This window comes from Rhinoderma darwinii, chromosome 3, assembly GCF_050947455.1.
Source record: "Rhinoderma darwinii isolate aRhiDar2 chromosome 3, aRhiDar2.hap1, whole genome shotgun sequence".
In the NCBI taxonomy this organism is placed as follows: domain Eukaryota; kingdom Metazoa; phylum Chordata; class Amphibia; order Anura; family Rhinodermatidae; genus Rhinoderma; species Rhinoderma darwinii.
Genome location: NC_134689.1, coordinates 363,583,423 through 363,602,586, shown reverse-complemented (window position 1 = coordinate 363,602,586; position 19,164 = coordinate 363,583,423). Strand labels below are relative to the sequence as shown.

The following is a 19,164-nucleotide window of genomic DNA, read 5'->3' as shown; positions in this document are numbered from 1 at the left end:
AAAACATTCAAATGGTGTCATTCTGGGATGACTTACTAGACATGTCATTGTTCTTCATCTCTCACCTTGCTAAGGATTTCTTCTGTGTCGGACTGGAGTTCTGCACTCAGCTGCATTCTGGAGAGGTGGGCCTGGAGTAGCAGGTTGGTCTTCACATGTGGGTCATTAAACTTAGGATTAGTAAGTTTATGAGGGACTTTCTGTGCCAGCTGGATGTAGAGAAGGTAAAAGAATAATTTCATCACTGCAGATCATTACCGGATCAAAAATAAATTTCAGTCAACAAATTATTTTCTAACTATTGCTTAAAGTGTACAGAAGTTTTCAGGTGACTTTTCAGAATAACACTATAGCTTTATTCTGCATTATTTAGCTGTTTTCGCCTCTGCAGGATCTCGCTCTACTTCTCTGAGCTAGTGGGCGAAGCCTAACTGCTATCAGGTCTTTTATACACTGCACACATAGGAGAGGAGACTCCTGCTCTCCTATCACGCATATATAGAAGCTGCAACAGCACGGAGGAGAATATACAGCAGTAATGGAGAAGTGTAGCTGTGAATCCAGCATTAGGTCGACATGCAACTCTTACTATGTTCCTGCGCCCCTCTCCTCCCTCCATAGACTTCTATGGGCAGCATGTCTGTCTTTTCTCCTGCGCCCTCCTTCCCTCTCCATAGCCTTCTCTGGGCAGAATCTGTGTCCATGTCTCTCTCCTCCTGTTTCCCCCTCCCCTCATCATAAACTTGTATGGTAGGCAGTGAAGAGACGTATCCCCACTTCCTGCAGTCCCTCTCCTCTGCTCTGTAACTAAAGACAGATTTTTACGCATTTTGCTTGACAACATGGGGTGCATAGCAGATTACAGAAGGGGAGACACCTAGTGGCAGTAACTTCATACAGAATTTGAACCGATAAAAAACAACTACATTTTAAAACTAAGGCCTCATGCACACGACCGTAGTGTTTTTCTGGTCCGCAAATTCCAGGACCGTGTTCCGTGAAATGTCATCCGCAGTTCATCCGTATGTCCTCCGCAGTTCATCCGTATGTAATCCGCAAAATGCGGATGAAAAAAAAAAAGCCTAGGTAAAACAGGATGACGACAGAACTCATTCCCGGTCGTCGCCTAGCAACACTTCCGCAAATCTGCGGATGACACACGGAGGTGTATCCGCAATTTCCACGGGCCCATTGACTTCTATTGGCATGTCCGCATCGAATTTGCGGGCCGTAATAAGACATGTCCTGAGTTTCTGCGGCACGGATTTGCGGACATGCGGAGACCCGTGAAAACACGGATAGTGTGTATGGGCCCGCAATTCTCCCGTGGATTTGCGGGGGAATTGCGGACGCAAAAACACGGTCGTGTGCATGGGGCCTAAGGCCTCATGCACACGACCGTGTTTTTGCGGCCGCAATTCCCCCGAAAATCCACGGGAGAATTGCGGCCCCATTCTTTTCTATGGGGCCGTGCACACGACCGTAGTTTTTGCGGTCCGTGCACGGCCCGGGAGCCCGGACCGCAGAAAGAACGGGCATGTCTTATTACGGCCCGGTTCTGCGGTCCGGGCTCATTGAAAACAATGGCCGCGGCCATGTGCATGTGCGGGCGGCTGACAGTCCGCAGCCGGCCGACCCGAAAATCACGGCCGTGCACACGGCTACGGTCGTGTGCATGAGGCCTAAATTAGAAAGTGGATTTAAATCAGGTATACTATTAGATTACCAAAAGTGGTTTCAAAAGTTAGTGTTCATTTATACAGGTCTCCTATTTAGGATCTTTTTCTCTTGGCCAGAGTTAAGAGCGGTTACAGAGAGCATCTCTCGCTCTGGAGGACCAGTCCTGTATTACACTGACAATTCAATGATATGATAAGGTTCTGTGTAATGTTTATTACCCCGAGGTGGTGCTGTAGAGAAATTTAGCACTTAAGACCCTTTTACCTGGGCCAATTATCGGGCAAATGAGTGTCCACAGAACACTCGCTCTGGATCATTGCCCGGAGTAAACACGGTAACTATCAGCTGATGAACGACCAAACATTTTTTTATCGTTTATGCAGCCGAAATCTTATCGCTGTTGGCCTAATATCTCCCTGTGTAAACTGTAAGCTGCCGACATGATAGAAATTTATGGGGACGAGTGATCGTAGTAACGAGTGCTCCTTCCCATACATAGTTCCTTGTGAAAGGAGCAAATGAGCCGTCTAGTCGATCAGCGCTAGTTTACACGGCCCACGCCAGGCAGTGTAAGAGGACCCTTACTGACCGGTCTCCCCACAGCGAACAGCGGATTGCTAGGAATTCCCAGCAGGGGGACACATTGTTATCAGCTTATTGTCAAGGGACTCTTTTAACAAGTATGTTTGTCCAAAGCAGAAAACTCCTTGAAACCGAATATATTAACAGGTCGTATGCTTCAAACTTTTACCAATGAGTTACATTTGTTTATCCTGCACAACTATAACATGAATAAGCCCCTTGCTCACCTGGCGCAGAAGGTTATCTTCACGATGGCGGATAGGTATGCTTTCGTACTCTGCTGCATTCGAGATGATTTCAATCAATCCCCTCACCTTGGTCTTGGCATTCAAGGACATGCTAAACAGTTCTATGAAAGAAAAGTGAAAAAATAATGAGTTTCAGACTGACCGCAAATTCACTAACAAGATAAAGGAGCGCCAGGCTGTTTTACCCACCTATGGTGGTGTAGTTGATGTAATAATAAGCTGCTATCATGCCCAGATTAAGTGGCGCAACATCCATTTCATCTTCAACACTGATACATTTGGACTGTTCCAGGTCGCTGAGCGTCTGTTCAACAAGTTCTGACAAATGATCCGATAGATGTCTGTGAGACACACCTGAAACGTACCCACAAAGGACAAAAGTTATTCACGAACCGAGGCACGTCACATCAGGATGAAACAAAAGGATAGAGATGACCGATATGAAAGAACCGGCAGCAATGTATCTCCTGTCCTCACCCTGCAGGTTGTAGTAATTAGGATTCTGTGTCATTCGCCTGTACAGGAACGTCCAGGTGAGGTAGTCCACTGCGTCTTGCTTGTTTTCTATGGTCTTGGTTACAATCTCGGCATTGAAATGGTCATGTAAGCAGTGATCCAAGTGAGATTCAACTGGCAGAGGCTCATAGAGGAATTTTTTGAAAAAGTCCTGGGAGAAGTTAAAAAGAAAAAAAAGGGGTGAGTATACCATTATCCATAAAAGATAATATATACGGATAAGAAACTTTGGCAAAAGTTGGAGTTTTTCATTAGAATTATCAATCAGAGGGTCTTTAAAACGCATTAATGAATACGGTTTTGCATGTGTTGTCGGATATGAAATGGTCTAATGTTTGAGCTTTAAAGGGGTATTTCCCATCTCAGACATTTATGGCATATCCACAGCTCCACAAATCTGGGATGGCACCTATCTCGAGATCAGGGGTCCCTCGGCCCCCTTGCATCCAGGCAAACGCTGTGAGGAGAGGTGACCAGGCTTACTGAAACGGTATTGCTCGCTGTGCTACGCTTTTTCTGAAACTCCCATAGAAGTGAATAGGAGTTACAGATATTGCGTAGCACAGCGAGCTACACGGTTTCTAGTAACGTTATGATGTTTATGTAACTACCCATTCACTTCTACGGGAGTTACGAAAAAAAAGGAGTAGCACAGGGAGCAATGCCATTTCTGTAAGCCTGGATGTGGCACCCCCAATCTCGAGCTAGGTGTGGATATGCCATAAAAGTCTGAGATGGGAATACCCCCCGTTTACGTTCTGCAACTTTGTAATATGCTTTGATTTTCAATTCCTCATCATTTTTAAAAAGATTTACACTACCGTCCGTGAATGGAAACATTTGGTTTACACCCACGTGCTGACAACTGTCCAGGCATAAATCTGCCCACACAGGTGGTGGGCTCGTAACAATGCATCAGAGTTCCCTCTTCAAATGAGCCCTGCCCCTGTGCCAGTTGGATACGGTCAGGACAGGTTTTCAGCCTTTGGATATAAACAAGAATGTTCCGAATTCACTGACAAGCAGAGGTCTTGAAAAGGATAAGGCGCTAAAACACAATATAGAAGTGACATTTTTCATGACGTGGAAATGTCCGTTTTCTCACCTTTTTTGATCCCTGACACATAATAACACATCGTCCTTCATCATCTTGCAGAGGTCGGTTTGCATATCCCACCATTTGAAGCACATCATAGATCGGATAGTCCACATACCTGATAAATGGAGAAATATTAGAGGGCAACAAATAATAAAAGGAATAAACCTGGTCATTTACAGGATAAACCATACGTACGAATGAATCTTTCCATTGTAATATTGACTATCCATGATGATAACCAGATGAGCAGAAATGTTCAGACCCCAGCACAGGCTGCGAGAAGCTACAATCACCTGCACTGCCCCTGTGTGGACAAGAAGAGGAGTTATCCAAGAGACACAGAAAACATCAACTGCATCTGGCACAGGGGAAATGAATGCAAAATCATGAAGAAAAAGCAGCCAGTAACACCGATTGCTTTAAAAGGGATATTATGGTTTAAACAAACAATATTGCTTAACCCTTTTCTGACGAAGCCATTTTTTTTCATTTTCGTTTTTCACTCCCCGTATTCCAAGAGCCATAACTTTTTTATTTTTCCGTCAATAGAGCGGTGTGAGGGCTTATTTTTTGCGGGAGGAGTTATACTTTCCTTTGGTATCATTTATAGTTCCATATAATGTACTGGGAAACTGAAAAAAAATTCTTTGCGGGCTGAAGTTGGAAAAAACTGCGATTACTCAATTGTTTTTTGGGGTTTGCTTTATGGCTTTCACCGTGCCGTAAAAACGACAACTTATCTTTATTCTGTGGCTCAATACGATTACGGTGATACCAAATTTATATAGGTTGTTGTAGATTTTACTACTTTTATTGATAATAAACTATGTTAAAAAAATAAAAATGTTTTGTGTCGCCACATTGAGCCATAACTTTATTTTTTCACAGATTGAGCGGTGTGAGGGCTTATTTTTTGCGAGACGAGCTGTAGTTTTTTTGGTACGTAGAACTTGTTTACTTTTTTTGAGGGCTAACTTGACTAAAACAGCGAATTTGGCAGGTTAAATTTTTCACGAGGTGCATTAAATAATGATATATTGTAATAGTTCAGACTTTTACGAATGCAGCGATACCAATTTTGTTAACTTTCTTTTTATTTTTTACATTACCTTAGGGGGAAAATGGGAAAAGGATTTAAAAAAAAAAAAAAAATTATAAATTTTATTTACTTTTAATATTTTTTTTTTTTTCTCCACTGCTAAAAACGTCTTATTTTTTTTATACACACTTTATTAGCTTTCCTAGGGGACTTGAACCAGCGATTGTTAGTTCAATATACTAATGTATTGCAGTATATCGTAATTTTTGCAGGCCGCAGGGCTTAACAGAGGCAGAGTGAAGGCAGCCCTGGGGGCCTTGATTAGGCCCCACGGCTGCCATAACAACCGTCCTCACCTCCCAATCTCACTGCAGGGGGAGGGGGGGGAGCTGTCGAAGGGGGTCGCCCTCCCTCTTTTTAACGCCTCCGATGCTCTGGTCGCAATTGACCGCAGCACTTGAGGGGTTAAACAGCCAGGAACAGCACGATGCTGCTCCTGACCATTAGTCCCAGGTGTCCGCTGTAAAATACAGCCGACACCCGCAGCATATGAAGTGCGTTCCAAACATCACACCCCACACCCGGACATAATAGCCCGTCTGGGTGCGCAAAGAGGTTAAAGAAAAGTTACACAATTTATTTTCCAATATACTTTCTGCATTAAATTCCTCACATTTCTTTCAAGATCTCTGCTTTGCTGTAGCTCATTATGAACATGCATTGTTTACTTCCAGAGGATGAATATCTGTCCTGGTCACGGCTCTGGTAACTGTACTGTAACGAGCTGTGCACCTGTATGTCCATCACATGACCAGGACAGATATTTATACACTGGAAGTAAACAATGAAGGCTCTTATTAAAATGACAGCAAGCAGTGATCTTGAAAACTGTGCGCAATAGATATAGGAAGTATATTGGAAAATTGTATAACTTTTCATTATGCAATGAATAAATGTTATTTGCAGTTATATCCACTTTAGGACGTAGAAACTATAAATGGAGAAGCGGAAAGAAAGAAAGAAAAGGAATATTAGCAAAACCGTTATTAAAGAGAAACAGATATATTACCGGAATTAAAGAGCTGTTCCACAATGCGCCTCTCTAAAGAGGAGAGCCCCTCATGCAGATAGCCCACACCATTCAGCAAAGTCTCTTTCAATGTGCTGTCACCGAGTTTCTCCAGGTACGGGGCCAGATCCTTTTCTGTACAATGAAGGAACCTACAGAAAATAAGGGGCAACATTAGTGACGTGGCTTTTATTTGAAGTATCTTCCAAGCAAAGACACTTTACAATAACCGTACCTTTGTCGCTGGACATCAGAGGCGCATGTGGTGAGAATGTCAATGGCGGTGAGCCGCGTCTGCTTCCGAGATGGAACAAAGACAATGATGGGCTTTTTGGGCGAGTGCTTCACAATGGCGTGGTAAACTGGCTTGGCCATGGAAAGCAATCTGGTTTGTGTGTGACTGATGTTAAAACCCTAGGAGGCAGAAAGTGGGATCATTATTAAAAACACGACCAACTCCAATGGCACGCCAGGTCTGGAATCACGTACTTTTATTATAGCTTGAAATGTAATTTATTCTTGAACCACAACTTTCATTTCATATTTAGTCCACATTTAGGGAAGGCAGCTAAAATACTACTGCTGGTTCCCAGGCTATAGGTGCACACATTTCCATGTATTACGTATGCAAACTGTTACCACTACTGTTATATGATAGACTATAGATCTAGATCTGATTATTTGTCCATTATACTTTTCTCGGGTCATGTTTAAGGCCCCATGCACACGGTCGCGTCAGTTATTACGGGTCACGGCCGCGGACAGCCGTCCGTATTTGCAGGCCATTCTCCCATGGGAGCACAGTCCGTAAAATAAAAACATACGACATGTCCTGTTTTTTTAAGGATTGGTTTCTACGGCACGGACACCTTCCCGTAAATATACGGGAAGGTGTCAGTCGGCCACAGAAATGAATGGATCATAATCTACGGTCATGTGCATGGGGCCACACTCCTGATTTTGGCTTCCATATACGGATGCAAAATACTGACCGAAGTACTGCCGTGTGAAAGTGGCCTAAGGGTCGGCTTAGCACTCCTAGCCTCCTATAGCAGCCAGAGCAGTGGAGGAGGGCTCCTTCTACAGCCAGTTGCCTTACAGTCAGACATAGGTTTGTGAGGGTGGAATGGGGGGGAGGGTAAAATTCCTGGGACACAGAAGAATGCCTTATTTCTCACAGTTTTGACTGCAATAGGAGACATAGTGGGATCAAAGCAGGGGAGGGATTTCACAAGGTGTTTTTTCCCCCCCGATATTTTGAGTATTTTCTATATTCCTTTAACCCCTTCCCTCCTCTTTTTGGATTTTCACTTTAGTTTTTTCCTCCCCACCTTCCAAAAGCTCTACATTTTTTATTTTTCCGTCTATACAGCAATACATGGGCTTATTTTTTGCGGGACAAGTTGTAGTTTTTCATGGCACCATTTATTCTACCGCATAATGTACTGGGAAGCTGTAAAAAAAATAATTTGTGGGGTGAAATGAGCAAAAAAAAGCGATTACGCAATTTTTCGGGGGTTTTGTTTTTACGGCATCCATCAGGCGGTAAAAACGACATTCACCTTATTCTACAGGTTGATACGATTACAGCGATAGCAAATTTATGTTTTGTTTTATGTTTTACCACTTTTAAAAAAATAAAATGATTTGCTAAATGAAAAAACTATTTTGTGTCGCCGTATTCTGAGAGCCATAACTTGTTCATTTTTCCATCAATTTAGTGATGTGAGGGCTTACATTTTGCGGGGCGAACTGTAGTTTTCCCGGATACCATTTTGGGGTATATGCGACTTTCATAACTTTTTATTTTGCTTTCTTGGAGCGCTAAGGTGACCAAAAACCAGCAATTTGCATGTTTAATATATATATATTTTTTTACAGCGTTCACTGTGCGGGTTAAACGCTATATTGTGATAGTTCAGACTTTTAAATACGCGCCGATACCAGTTATGTTAACTTTTATTTTATTTTTAACATTGATTTAGGGGGAAAAAAATGTGAAAAGGTTTTTTTTTTAACTTATTACTTTATTTAAATTTGGAAGATAACAAAAAAAATAAAGTTTTTTTACTATTTTTTTTATTAGGCCCCTTAGGAGACTTGAAGTAGCGATCGTTGGATCGCTTGCATGATATACTGCAAGACTAATGTATTGCAGTATATCGTGATTCTGACAGTCTACTTTGAAGCCCTGCTGGAGGCAGAGCTTCAGAGGAGTACAAAGATGGCAGACCTGGGGGACTTTGTTAGGCCCCAGGCTGCCATGGCAACCGTTGTTACCGGCCAATAACGCCGTGGGGGGGGGGGGGCGATGGCGTGTTTGAGGGGGCGCCCCCCTGATTCAAACACTTTAAATGCCGCGGTCGCGATTGACCGCAGCATTTAAGGTGTTAGACGGGCAGAATCAAAGTGAACTTGCAGTGAGGTGTCTAAGGGATTAGAAAAACATAGCTGCTTTTTACCAAACAGAGCACCACATCTGTCCACGGGTTGTGACTGCTTTTGCAGTTCAGCTCCATTAAATCTTTCAGGACGCCGCCATTTTTGGGATTTTAGTTTAAAATTTTTCCTTCCCACCTTCCAAAATCCATAATTTTTATTATTTTTCCGTCGATAAAGCCATACGATGGCTTGTTTTTCGCGGGACGAGTTGTAGTTTTACAGCACCATTTATTGTGTCATATAAACTGGGGTAAATTATTTGTGGGATGGAATAGGAAAAAAACAATTCCTTAATCTTTTGAGGGGTTTAGTTTTTACGGCTTTCACCGTACAGTAAAAATGACATGTTAACGTTATTCTACCGTTCAATATGATTCCGGCGATACCAAATTTATGTTTTTTTTGTTTTACTACTTTTACAAGGAAGAAACTAATTGTTAAAAATAAAATGTGTCTTGTCGCCATATTCTGAGAGCCATAACTTTATTTTACCGTCGATTGAGCGGTGCGAGGGCTTATGTTTTGCGGGACGAGCTGTAGTTTCTATTGGTACTGGGCTACATGAGACTTTTTGATCACTTTTTATTAAATTTTTTGTGAGATATGAAGTGACCAAAAAACAACTGGCGGTTTATAGGTTTTCTTTTTCCGGCGTTCACCGTGCTCGTTAAATAATGTGTTTGTTTTCTACATTACTTCAGAGGAAAAATGAGAAAAGGAGGGTTTTTTGAACGTTTTTTTTTTTTTTTAATACTACTAAAAGCTTTATTCAACCTTTTATTTTTTACACATTTCATTAGTCCCCCTAGGGCACGTATACCAGAGATCAAATTGCAGTATATTGTCATTTTTACAGGTTTCTGTAAAAGCTAGAGCTTTAACTGGAGACGAAGAAAGGCAGCCCTGGGGGCCTTCATTAGACGCCTGGGCTGCCATGACAACCATCGGCACCCCCCTGATTGCATTGTGGGGGGGGCACCCCCCTCTTTCTAACGCTTGATCGCAGCATTTAAGAAGTTAAACAGCCAGGAACCACGCGTTTGCTGTTACTGACCATTAGTCCAGTGTGTCATCTGTAAAAAAAAAAAAAAAACCTGACACCCATTGCGTAAGGAGCGGGCTCAGCGGATGAGCCCGCTCATAACACCCCTGCACCACCATGCAATAGTACGTCGTGGTGCGCGAACAGGTGAAAGGAGCTCAAAAACTGTGGACAGCTGTGGTGCTGTTTTTGGAAGAAAAGAGCCGTGTTTCCCTAATTCTGTACATCTCCTTAAAGAAACACACAGCCCTGAGCAGAACCAGGACTTCTCCTACCTAGTGCCAGTTTTAGTGGCAAGGGCCATAGTGCTGTGTACCCCCAATGATATTAAGATATAGACAATTTTATATCCACTTATAGAAACTCTTACCTGTATGTGTAGCTCCAGTGGGACGGGTCTCACATTAGGATGGAAGTTAAAAGTTGATGTAGCACTGCATCCAAGCCAGTGAGCCACATCTTTGGCATTGGATAGAGAGGAGCTGAGGGCCACTATGCGGATTGGCCTTTCAATCTGGGAGGAGATGTAGCGCATACGGGAGCAGATAACCTCCAACACAGGCTGTGAGCAAATACAGAGGTACAGTGTTCATTTCACCAAATAAAACGGAATGCAAATCACACAAAGTAAAATGTGCTCAAAGCTCTTGATAAGATACGACATACAACATAGTAAACATTGTCAATTCACAGGAAGAAGCGTAATCTTGACAACGTAAAGTCCCACAGGAATTATCAGATTAACAATGAGATCAATTTACCCCGTTGGATCCACCAATGAGATGAGTCTCATCCACAATGAAGAGACTGACGTTCTGCACATTTTTACGTTGCTTCCAGCGTCTAGATAAGATGTCCCACTTCTCTGGTGTGCTGATGATGATATTTCCTTTTCCAAGTAGCTTCAGATCGGTGCTGGTTTCACCCGTCAGCAAGACAACCTTCTTATACAGCCGGTCTTGGAACTTCTCAAACCAATCCATAAACACCTAGGCCAGGACAGGAAAAAAAAAAAAAAAAAAAGTTAGAAAGGGCTACTTGCGTTTACATTTTAATAGGGAGAAGGCACTATATATGTTCACAACCAAAATAATCACACCCAATAACTATGTGCATACACTATGCCAGTGAATTAGAATACGTCATTTGCCAGATTTCTAAATGCGAACAGCTTAAAGGGGTTGTCTCATCTTGCCAGCGCCTTTCCATATGCCCTTATCGACATCAGAGGGGTGTGCCCGGCTGTGAACATCCCAAAGAGTAACTTAAAGCTTTCATTATGCCGCTCAGATCAATTTCAAACAATTAAATGTGCATTTAACAAAAGCACAATGTGTTAATATGTCCTAAAGAAAGCTCCATCAATGTCAACATATAAAGCTCCAACAAAACATCAATCTTCAGGACTTGGGTAAATATCCATCATCACTGGACAGTAACCTGCTTGTTTGCCTATAATGTTTTTTAACCATTGGTCGGCCAAAAATAGTCCAAGTCAGCCATTCCGGACGACTTATGTTTATGCCCATATTGAAACTCAGATCTCTAGATTCCTAGTTGACATATTCATCAGTCTAATGTATACGGACATATGCATGAGCGGAAAGTAGCTGTGTGAAAGTGAAGAGATGAGTTATTAGCATAGATATGATTCATTTATGGAAATCTAACAGCAGACAGATCCAGCTAATGAATGCACAAAAAGCAGTAATGGGATAATGCGTCGTTAAAGTGTGTGGGCGCAGGACATTAAATGTGTACGGCTTTCACCGGAGAACTGGAACACCAAACAGACACAAAGACTCTAATTACTGGTAGAAACAAAAGTAAAATCCTTAGAGCTCTTGGGAACAGCAGACATTTTCTTGTAGGGAGGAGAGGATTAAAGGTAGATTAAAACCTCCAGGTGTGAACACGCTCACGGTAAGAGGCGCTTTACTGGGAGGCAAATCTATGCTGGAAACTGAAGTGGGTGGATGGAAAAGTTCCTGATCGAACATGCAGACAATTACTAAAAGTACTCAGAGAAACCGCTCAAACACAAGTCAGAACACAACTCCAATGACCATGGTGCTTCTGTGCAGGAATACAGGGGAAGAGGCAAATAGTTTAAGAGAATCAAAATCTTTTTAGAACAAAAAAGTATTCGTATAAAGTTCATAAACGAGAGCTCAGAACTCCTCCGCTACTCACTAGAAAAAGATCTATAGGTAGAAATGGGACAAATTTCCAGCAGAAAAACTAGCTCCAGAAATTCGCATGCGGCAGATTTATTGCAGAAAGTTCTTGGATGGACTTCCGTGTCATATATCTGAATCTGGAAACCGCATTCGGAAATCTGCTGCGTGTGAACATACCCGAATGGAGAAAAGCTGATGCTTTAAAGAGCACCTGTCCGCTCTCGACAGGTCTGTTTTAGTAGGTACTTCTATTCCCTATGAAACAACAACGCTGGAGCATCTTTTGAACTGCGCCATTCCTCTGGTTTTATTTTAAACTCGTTTTATTAAGAACTGTTGCAGTAACAAGTATAAAATCAGTCACACATCTCTGATTGTAAAATACTTCACATTGGAACAAGGAAGTACATACAGAAAGTCAAGTAATGAGAACACAAAGTATATTCCCCGAATACAAGATGCCATAAACAATGGCCCGTATATTGGTTTACATTAGTATGTATGACCATTACAATAAAAAAACAAGAACAGAAATAAAAGAAAACAAACAGCCTAGGACTTGTGTCACCCATGAGCGTCTAATAAAATCAGGCACAGCAAGTTCAAGGAGATACACAATAAAAATGCGGGTCACCTATGTCACATCACAGTATCTGGTGAAACAGCAGAGGGGCTGACTGTCAAAGGGGAGTTGTTCCAAATATCCCAAACTTTAGAAAACTTAGTACTACAACCACGAACCAGACATACAACCTTCTCAAAAGGAATTACAGAATTTACCAATCCCTTCCAATGACCAATGGATGGAAGTCGATCATTCATCCAATGTTGTGCTATAGTTTCACTTGCTAGAAACAGTTTCTCAAAAAAATTCTAGTGTGGTGATTCCATGTCTCCCCATCCAGTACACCAAACAAACATATCTTAGGACATAAAGGGATGCCTACATGTAATAAGGACGATAACAGGGATAGTATGTCATTCCAAGAGTCCCTAATGATGGTACATGACCACATCATATGCCAAAAATTTGCCTCCGGAACATGGCATCTCAGACAGTCTGAAGAAGGCAAACGTCCCATTTTGAATATCCTAACCAGGGTTAAATATGCCTGGTGTATTATATATAACTGGATCATTTTATTATTTGTGGATGGGGAAACAAAGATGGGACCCCAAAATATCATTCCAATCATCTGTCTGAATTGTAGGAATCCACCGTTTCCATCTACTCTCTATAGCTAGTGGTGTGGAATTCACCGTGACGGATAACAAATGGGTATATAGAGCGGATATCAGGCCTCGTGGTCCCTGGGAGTTAAAGGGAATGTGTTGCCAGAAAAACATGTTTTTTTAAAAAAAAATAAACATTTAGTGTGTGGGTGATTAAACATTGTTCAAATTTTTTTTATTTTTTTCACGAGTCAGGAAATAGTCAGGAAATATTATAAATTAATTCTAATTTATAATACTACCCATTTTTGGTCACTAGATGGAGCTATTCCCAAAATTGCAGCATTGCAACAATGGGTTAAAAGCCCTCGCTCTAGTGAGCTCTCAGCATCCCCCCCTCCTTTATCCTGGCTAATGCCGGGATAAACGAGGGGTTTGAACGGTGTAACCTCCTACGCTGTGTGTCGCCATTTTTTGAGCTAACACACAGTGTAGTAGGTTTACATACAGTAGTAAACACACACAAACACGAACATACATTGAAATCTCTTACCTGCTCCTGCCGCCGCGGCTCCCTCCGGCCCGTCCGCTCCGTTTGCTGCCGCTGGTCCAAGTGCACAAATCCGGAAGCCGCGACCGGAAGTAGTAATATTACTGTCCGGCCGCGACTTCCGGTCCACAGGAAAATGGCGCCGGACGGCGCCAATTTCGAATTGGACTGTGTGGGAGCGGCGCATGCGCAGTTCCCACACAGACGCCGTACACTGAAGTCAATGGGACGGGAGCCGTTCGCAGTCCCTATGGGACTGTGGCTGCCGTATTCCATGTCTGTATGTGTCGTTAATCGACACAGACAGAAATGGAACAAAAAATGGCAGCCCCCATAGGGAAGAAAAAGTGTAAAAATAAGAAAAAGTAAAACACAAACACAAATGAATATAAACGTTTTTAATAAAGCACTAACATCTTTAACATATAAAAAAATAATTTGTGATGACACTGTTCCTTTAAGAATCCCTATCAGTGGGAAGGAAGAGATTGTTGTTAAGTTATTTCTCAAGTGATGGAATTGGGTTTGTAAAATATGTCGGGTCTGTAGATACCTATGGAAATGGGTGCGTGGTATGTCATACTTAGTCTGCAACTGAGTGAATGAAAGTAGGACATTATCCTCATATAAGTCCCCTATAGTTCCAATAGCTGGAGATAACCGTGGTGGCCTTAAAGGAAAGTAAGAAGCATTGTTCCATAGAGGCATTTCAGACACAATATCATTGTAACCCAACTGCTTTTTCACTTGTCTCCAAACCACACGGGCCAGCTTGTGTAAGGGCAAGGGTTTAATATGGGCAGGGAGAGAATTTACTTCAAGGGAGCCGAGCAAACATGGACTCCCAAGTACATGAGCCAAATGGTGCTCTGAGTTGGGAAGGTCCTTTTCAGGCATCCAGGAACTTAAGGTTTTCAGCTGGCCCGCTAAATAATATAAAAAGAAATCAGGCAGAGCCGTACCTGCCAGTGCCTTATGCCTCTGGAGCGTGGACAACCTAAGTTTATGTCTAGAATTCCCCCATATAAACGGTGATAGCAATGAGTTAAGCTGTTTAAAAAAAAAAGATTTGGGTACGACAACCGGACTGTGCTGAAGGGCATATAGAAATTTAGGCAACAAAATAATTTTAACCAGGTTTATACGGCCAGATACCGATAAAGGCAGTTTACCCCATGCGTTAAATTTAGACCGGGGGAAGCCCAATAGCGGTAACATGTTTAAGGAAAGGTCAACATCTGGAAGTTTAGATATAAATATGCCAAGATATTTTACATGGTCTACTAGAGGCAACGGCGACAGCTCAGATAGGCCAGGGGGCTGTACTCTGGACAGGGACATATAAGAGATCATTTACCCCAATTAATAGAAAGACCGGAATGTTGTCCAAAACGTTCAATAATATTAATAACCGAGGGAAGGGTATCCTGCACTCTATCCATAAAAAGCACCATATCATCTGCATAGAGACCAATGGTGTCCGTACGATCTGCTATGGTTATACCTGAATTAAGTGGAGAGGAACGTATCTGCAATGCTAAAGCCTCAATTGCCAAACTAAATAGAGCGGGCGATAGGGGGCATCCCTGACGTGTACCCCTTTGAAGAAGAGCAAATGACGGGTTGACGGGGATAGTACATTATTCACCAGGACAGTAGCCCGGGGTGAAGCATATATTATTCTAATCCATTTACTAAAAACAGGACCGAAACCAAATTTTTCCAGGCAAGCAAATAAAAAAGGCGATTCAATGGAATCAAAAGCCTTTGTTGCGTCCAAAGACGCCAAAGCCCAAGTGTTGTCTTGCAATGTACTACATTGAACGATCGTCTGAACTCTCCTAATACTTGTGGATGTGCTTTTACCCGGCATGAAGCCGGTCTGATCCAGGTGCATCAAATCCAGGATGACCTTATTCAGTCTATGAGCAAGGATTTTAGTTAGGATCTTATAATCAACATTTACCAGCGATATGCGGCGGTAAGAACCACAGTCCAAGGGGTCCTTTCCGGGTTTAAGCAAAACCACTATGGTGGCATCATAAAATGTAGATGGCAATGCCCCAGAAGCAATGACCGACTCAAAGACCTTCTATTACTGAGGTATTAAATGGTCACTGTATTTACTATAAATCTCTATAGGGAGGCCATCTGGACCGGGGGCTTTACCCTTAGCCATAGATCTGATGGCCAGGGTGATTTAATCTATTGTTATATCTGCACCCAAAAATGCACGTGTAGTGTCTGTGAGCTGCGGGAAAGATAAATCTGAAAGACAAGCCGATATATCCATATCAGTTACCGCCAATGTAGTCTTATAAAGGGAAGTATAATAATCATGAAAGCATTGAGTCAGTGCCATTCCTCTGTTATTCCTCCTGGAACGGTATGAAATGACAACTGGGCTTTAACAATCCCTTTGTCAATAGGGTGCGATTGGACAGTGTCAGACCGTGCAAATATTTACTTAACCAGACACATCCGGAGAGATGACCCCTTCCCTCTTTGGCCACTTTTGACCTTCCTGACCTCATTTTTCAAATCTGATATGTTTCACTTTATGTGGTAATAACTTCGGAATGCTTTTACCTATGCAGGCAATTCTGAGATGGTTTTCTCGTGACACATTGGACTTTATGTTACTGGCAAAATTTGCTCGATATCTTCAGTATTTAATTGTGAAAAACACGAATATTTAGCGAAAAATTGCAAACATGAGCATTTTTCTCAATTTATATGTATCTGCTTGTAAGACAGGCAGTTATATCACACAAAATTGTTGCTAACTAACATCCCCCATATGTCTACTTTAGATTGGCATCGTTATTTGAACATCCTTTTATTTTTCTAGGACGTTACAAGGCTTAGAACTTTAGCAGCAATTTCTCACATTTAAAGGAGGCTGTCACCAGATTTTGCAACCCCTATCTCCTATTGCAGCAGATCGGCGCTGCAATGTAGATAAGAGTAACGTTTTGGTTTTTTTCAAAAACAAGCATTTTTGGCCAAGTTATGACCATTTTTATATTTATGCAAATGAGCCTTTCTTAAGTACAACTGGGCGTGTTTAAAGTTATGTCCAAGTGGGCGTGTATTGTGTTAGTTACATCTGGGCGTTTTTACTTGTTTTACTAGCTGGGCGTTGTGAATGGAAGTGTATGATGCTGACGAATCAGCATCATCCACTTCTCTTCACAACGCCCAGCTTCTGGCAGTGCACAGACACACAGCGTGTCCTCGCGAGATCACACTGTGACGTCACTCACTTCCTCCCACAGGAACTTCATCGCGTCGGATGAGCGAGGGCACGCTGTGTGTCTGTGCACTGCCAGAAGCTGGGTGGTAACGAAGAGAAGTGGATGATGCTGATTCGTCAGCATCATACACTTCCATTCACAACGCCCAGCTAGTAAAACAAGTAAAAACGCCCAGATGTACACACACAATACACGCCCAGTTGTACTTAAGAAAGGCTCATTTGCACAACTATAAAAATGGTCATAACTTGGCCAAAAATGCTCGTTTTTGAAAAAAAAAAAAACGTTACTGTAATCTACATTGCAGCACCGATCTGCTGCAATAGGAGATAGGGGTTTGAAAATCTGGTGACAGAGCCTCTTTAAGAAAATTTCAAAAGGCTATTTTTACAGGGGCCAGTTCAGTTGTGAAGTGGCTTTGAGGGCCTTATATATTAGAAACCCCAAAAAAAGTCACCCCATTTTAAAAACTTCACCCCTCAAAAGTATTCAAATCAGCATTTAGAAAATGTATTAACCCTTTAGATGTTTCACAGGAATTAAAGCAAAGTAGAGGTGAAATTTACAAATGTCATATTTTATTGCAGAAATTTAATCCAATTTTTTTTTTATAACACAGAAAGATTTACCAGAGAAATGCAACTCAATACTTCTTGCCCAGAGTCTGCAGTTTTAGGAAATATCCCACATGTGGCCCTAGTGCGCTACTGGTCTGAAGCATCGGCCTCCGAAGCAAAGGAGCACCTAGTGGATTTTGTGGCCTTATTTTTATTAGAATATATTTCAGGCACCATGTCAGGTTTGATGGGCTGTTGCAGTGCCAAAACAGTGGAAATCCCCCAAAAGTGACCCCATTTTGGAAACTACACCCCTCAAGGAAATTATCTAGGGGTATAGTGAGCATTTTGACAGCACAGGTTTTTTACAGAAATTATTGGAAGTAGGCCGTGAAAATTAAAATCTAAATTTTTTCAAAGAAAATGTAGGTTTAGCGATTTTTTTTTCTCATTTCCACGAAAAAGCACTGCAAAATTTTTAAAGCAATTTCTCCCGAGTAAAACAATACCTCACATGTGATAATAAACGGCTGTTTGGACACACGGCAGGGCTTAGAAGGGAAAGAGCGCTATTTGGCTTTTGGAGATCACATTTAGCAGGAATGGTTTGCGGAGGCCATGTCGCATTTGCAAAGCACCTGAGGGGACAAAACAATGAAAACGCCTAAAAAGTGACTCCATTTAGGAAACTACACCCCTTGAGGAATTCATCTAGGGGTGTAGTGAGCATTTTGACCCCACAGATGTTTCATAGAATTTATTAGAATTGGGCAGTGAAAATAAAAACAACCCTTTTTCTTCAATAAGATGTAGCTTTAGCGTAAAATTTTTCATTTTCTCAACAAGGAAAAAAAGAACCCAACATTTGTAAAGCAATTTCTCTTGAGTACGGCAATACCCCATATGTGGTCATAAACTGCTGCTTGGGCACACGGCAGGGCTCGGAAGGGAAGGAGCGCCATTTGGATTGCAGATTTTGCTGGATTGGTTTCTGGGCGCCTGTGGGACCAAAACAGTGGAAACTCACCAGAAGTGAACCCATTTTGGAAACTACGCCCCTCAATGCATTCACCTAGGGGTGTAGTAAGCATGTTAACCGTGCCGGTGTTTTGCAGAAATTGGTGTGCACGCGATGTTGCAGAGTGAAAATGGGATTTTTTCCATAGATATGCCAATATGTGGTGCCCGGCTTGTGCCACCATAACAAGACAGCTCTCTAATTATTATGCGGTGTTTCCCGGTTTTAGAATCACCCTACATGTGGCCCTAATCTTTTGCCTGGACATTCGACCAGGCTCAGGAGTGAAAGAGGACCATGCGAAATTGAGGCCTAATTTGGCGATTTACAAAGTATTGGTTCACAACTGCAGAGGCTCAGATGTGAAATAATAAAAAGAAACTGCTGAGAAGTGACCCCATTTGGAAACTGCACCCCTCAAGGCATTTATTAAGGGGTGTAGTGAGCATTTTCACCCCACAGGTCTTTTCCATAAATGAATGCACTGCCGATGGTGCAAATTAAAAATGTCTGTTTTTCCCTAGATATGCCATTTCAGTGGCAAATATGTCATGCCCAGCTTATGCCACTGGAGACACACACCCCAAAAATTCTTAAAATGGTTCTCCCGGGTATGGCGATGCCATATATGTGGAAGGAAACTGCTATTTGGGCACGCTGTACGGTTCAGAGGGGAGGGATCGCCATTTGGCGGGCGGATTTTGCTTGGTAG

The 19,164-nt window shown here is 42.2% G+C and overlaps 1 protein-coding gene across 1 annotated transcript in view; it reads right to left on the bottom strand.

The window, feature by feature from the left end:
* Window positions 1-19,164, bottom strand: part of SNRNP200 (small nuclear ribonucleoprotein U5 subunit 200) — a 48,771-nt gene that overhangs the window by 2,635 nt on the left and 26,972 nt on the right. The window contains exons 31-40 of the mRNA XM_075858598.1: window positions 10,479-10,706; window positions 10,088-10,279; window positions 6,469-6,647; window positions 6,234-6,385; window positions 4,321-4,429; window positions 4,132-4,240; window positions 2,988-3,177; window positions 2,700-2,864; window positions 2,490-2,611; window positions 66-209 (exon numbers count right to left, since the gene is read on the bottom strand). Of these exons, the coding sequence (XP_075714713.1) occupies window positions 66-209; window positions 2,490-2,611; window positions 2,700-2,864; window positions 2,988-3,177; window positions 4,132-4,240; window positions 4,321-4,429; window positions 6,234-6,385; window positions 6,469-6,647; window positions 10,088-10,279; window positions 10,479-10,706 (1,590 nt within the window). The remainder of the gene's footprint in view (window positions 1-65; window positions 210-2,489; window positions 2,612-2,699; window positions 2,865-2,987; window positions 3,178-4,131; window positions 4,241-4,320; window positions 4,430-6,233; window positions 6,386-6,468; window positions 6,648-10,087; window positions 10,280-10,478; window positions 10,707-19,164) is intronic.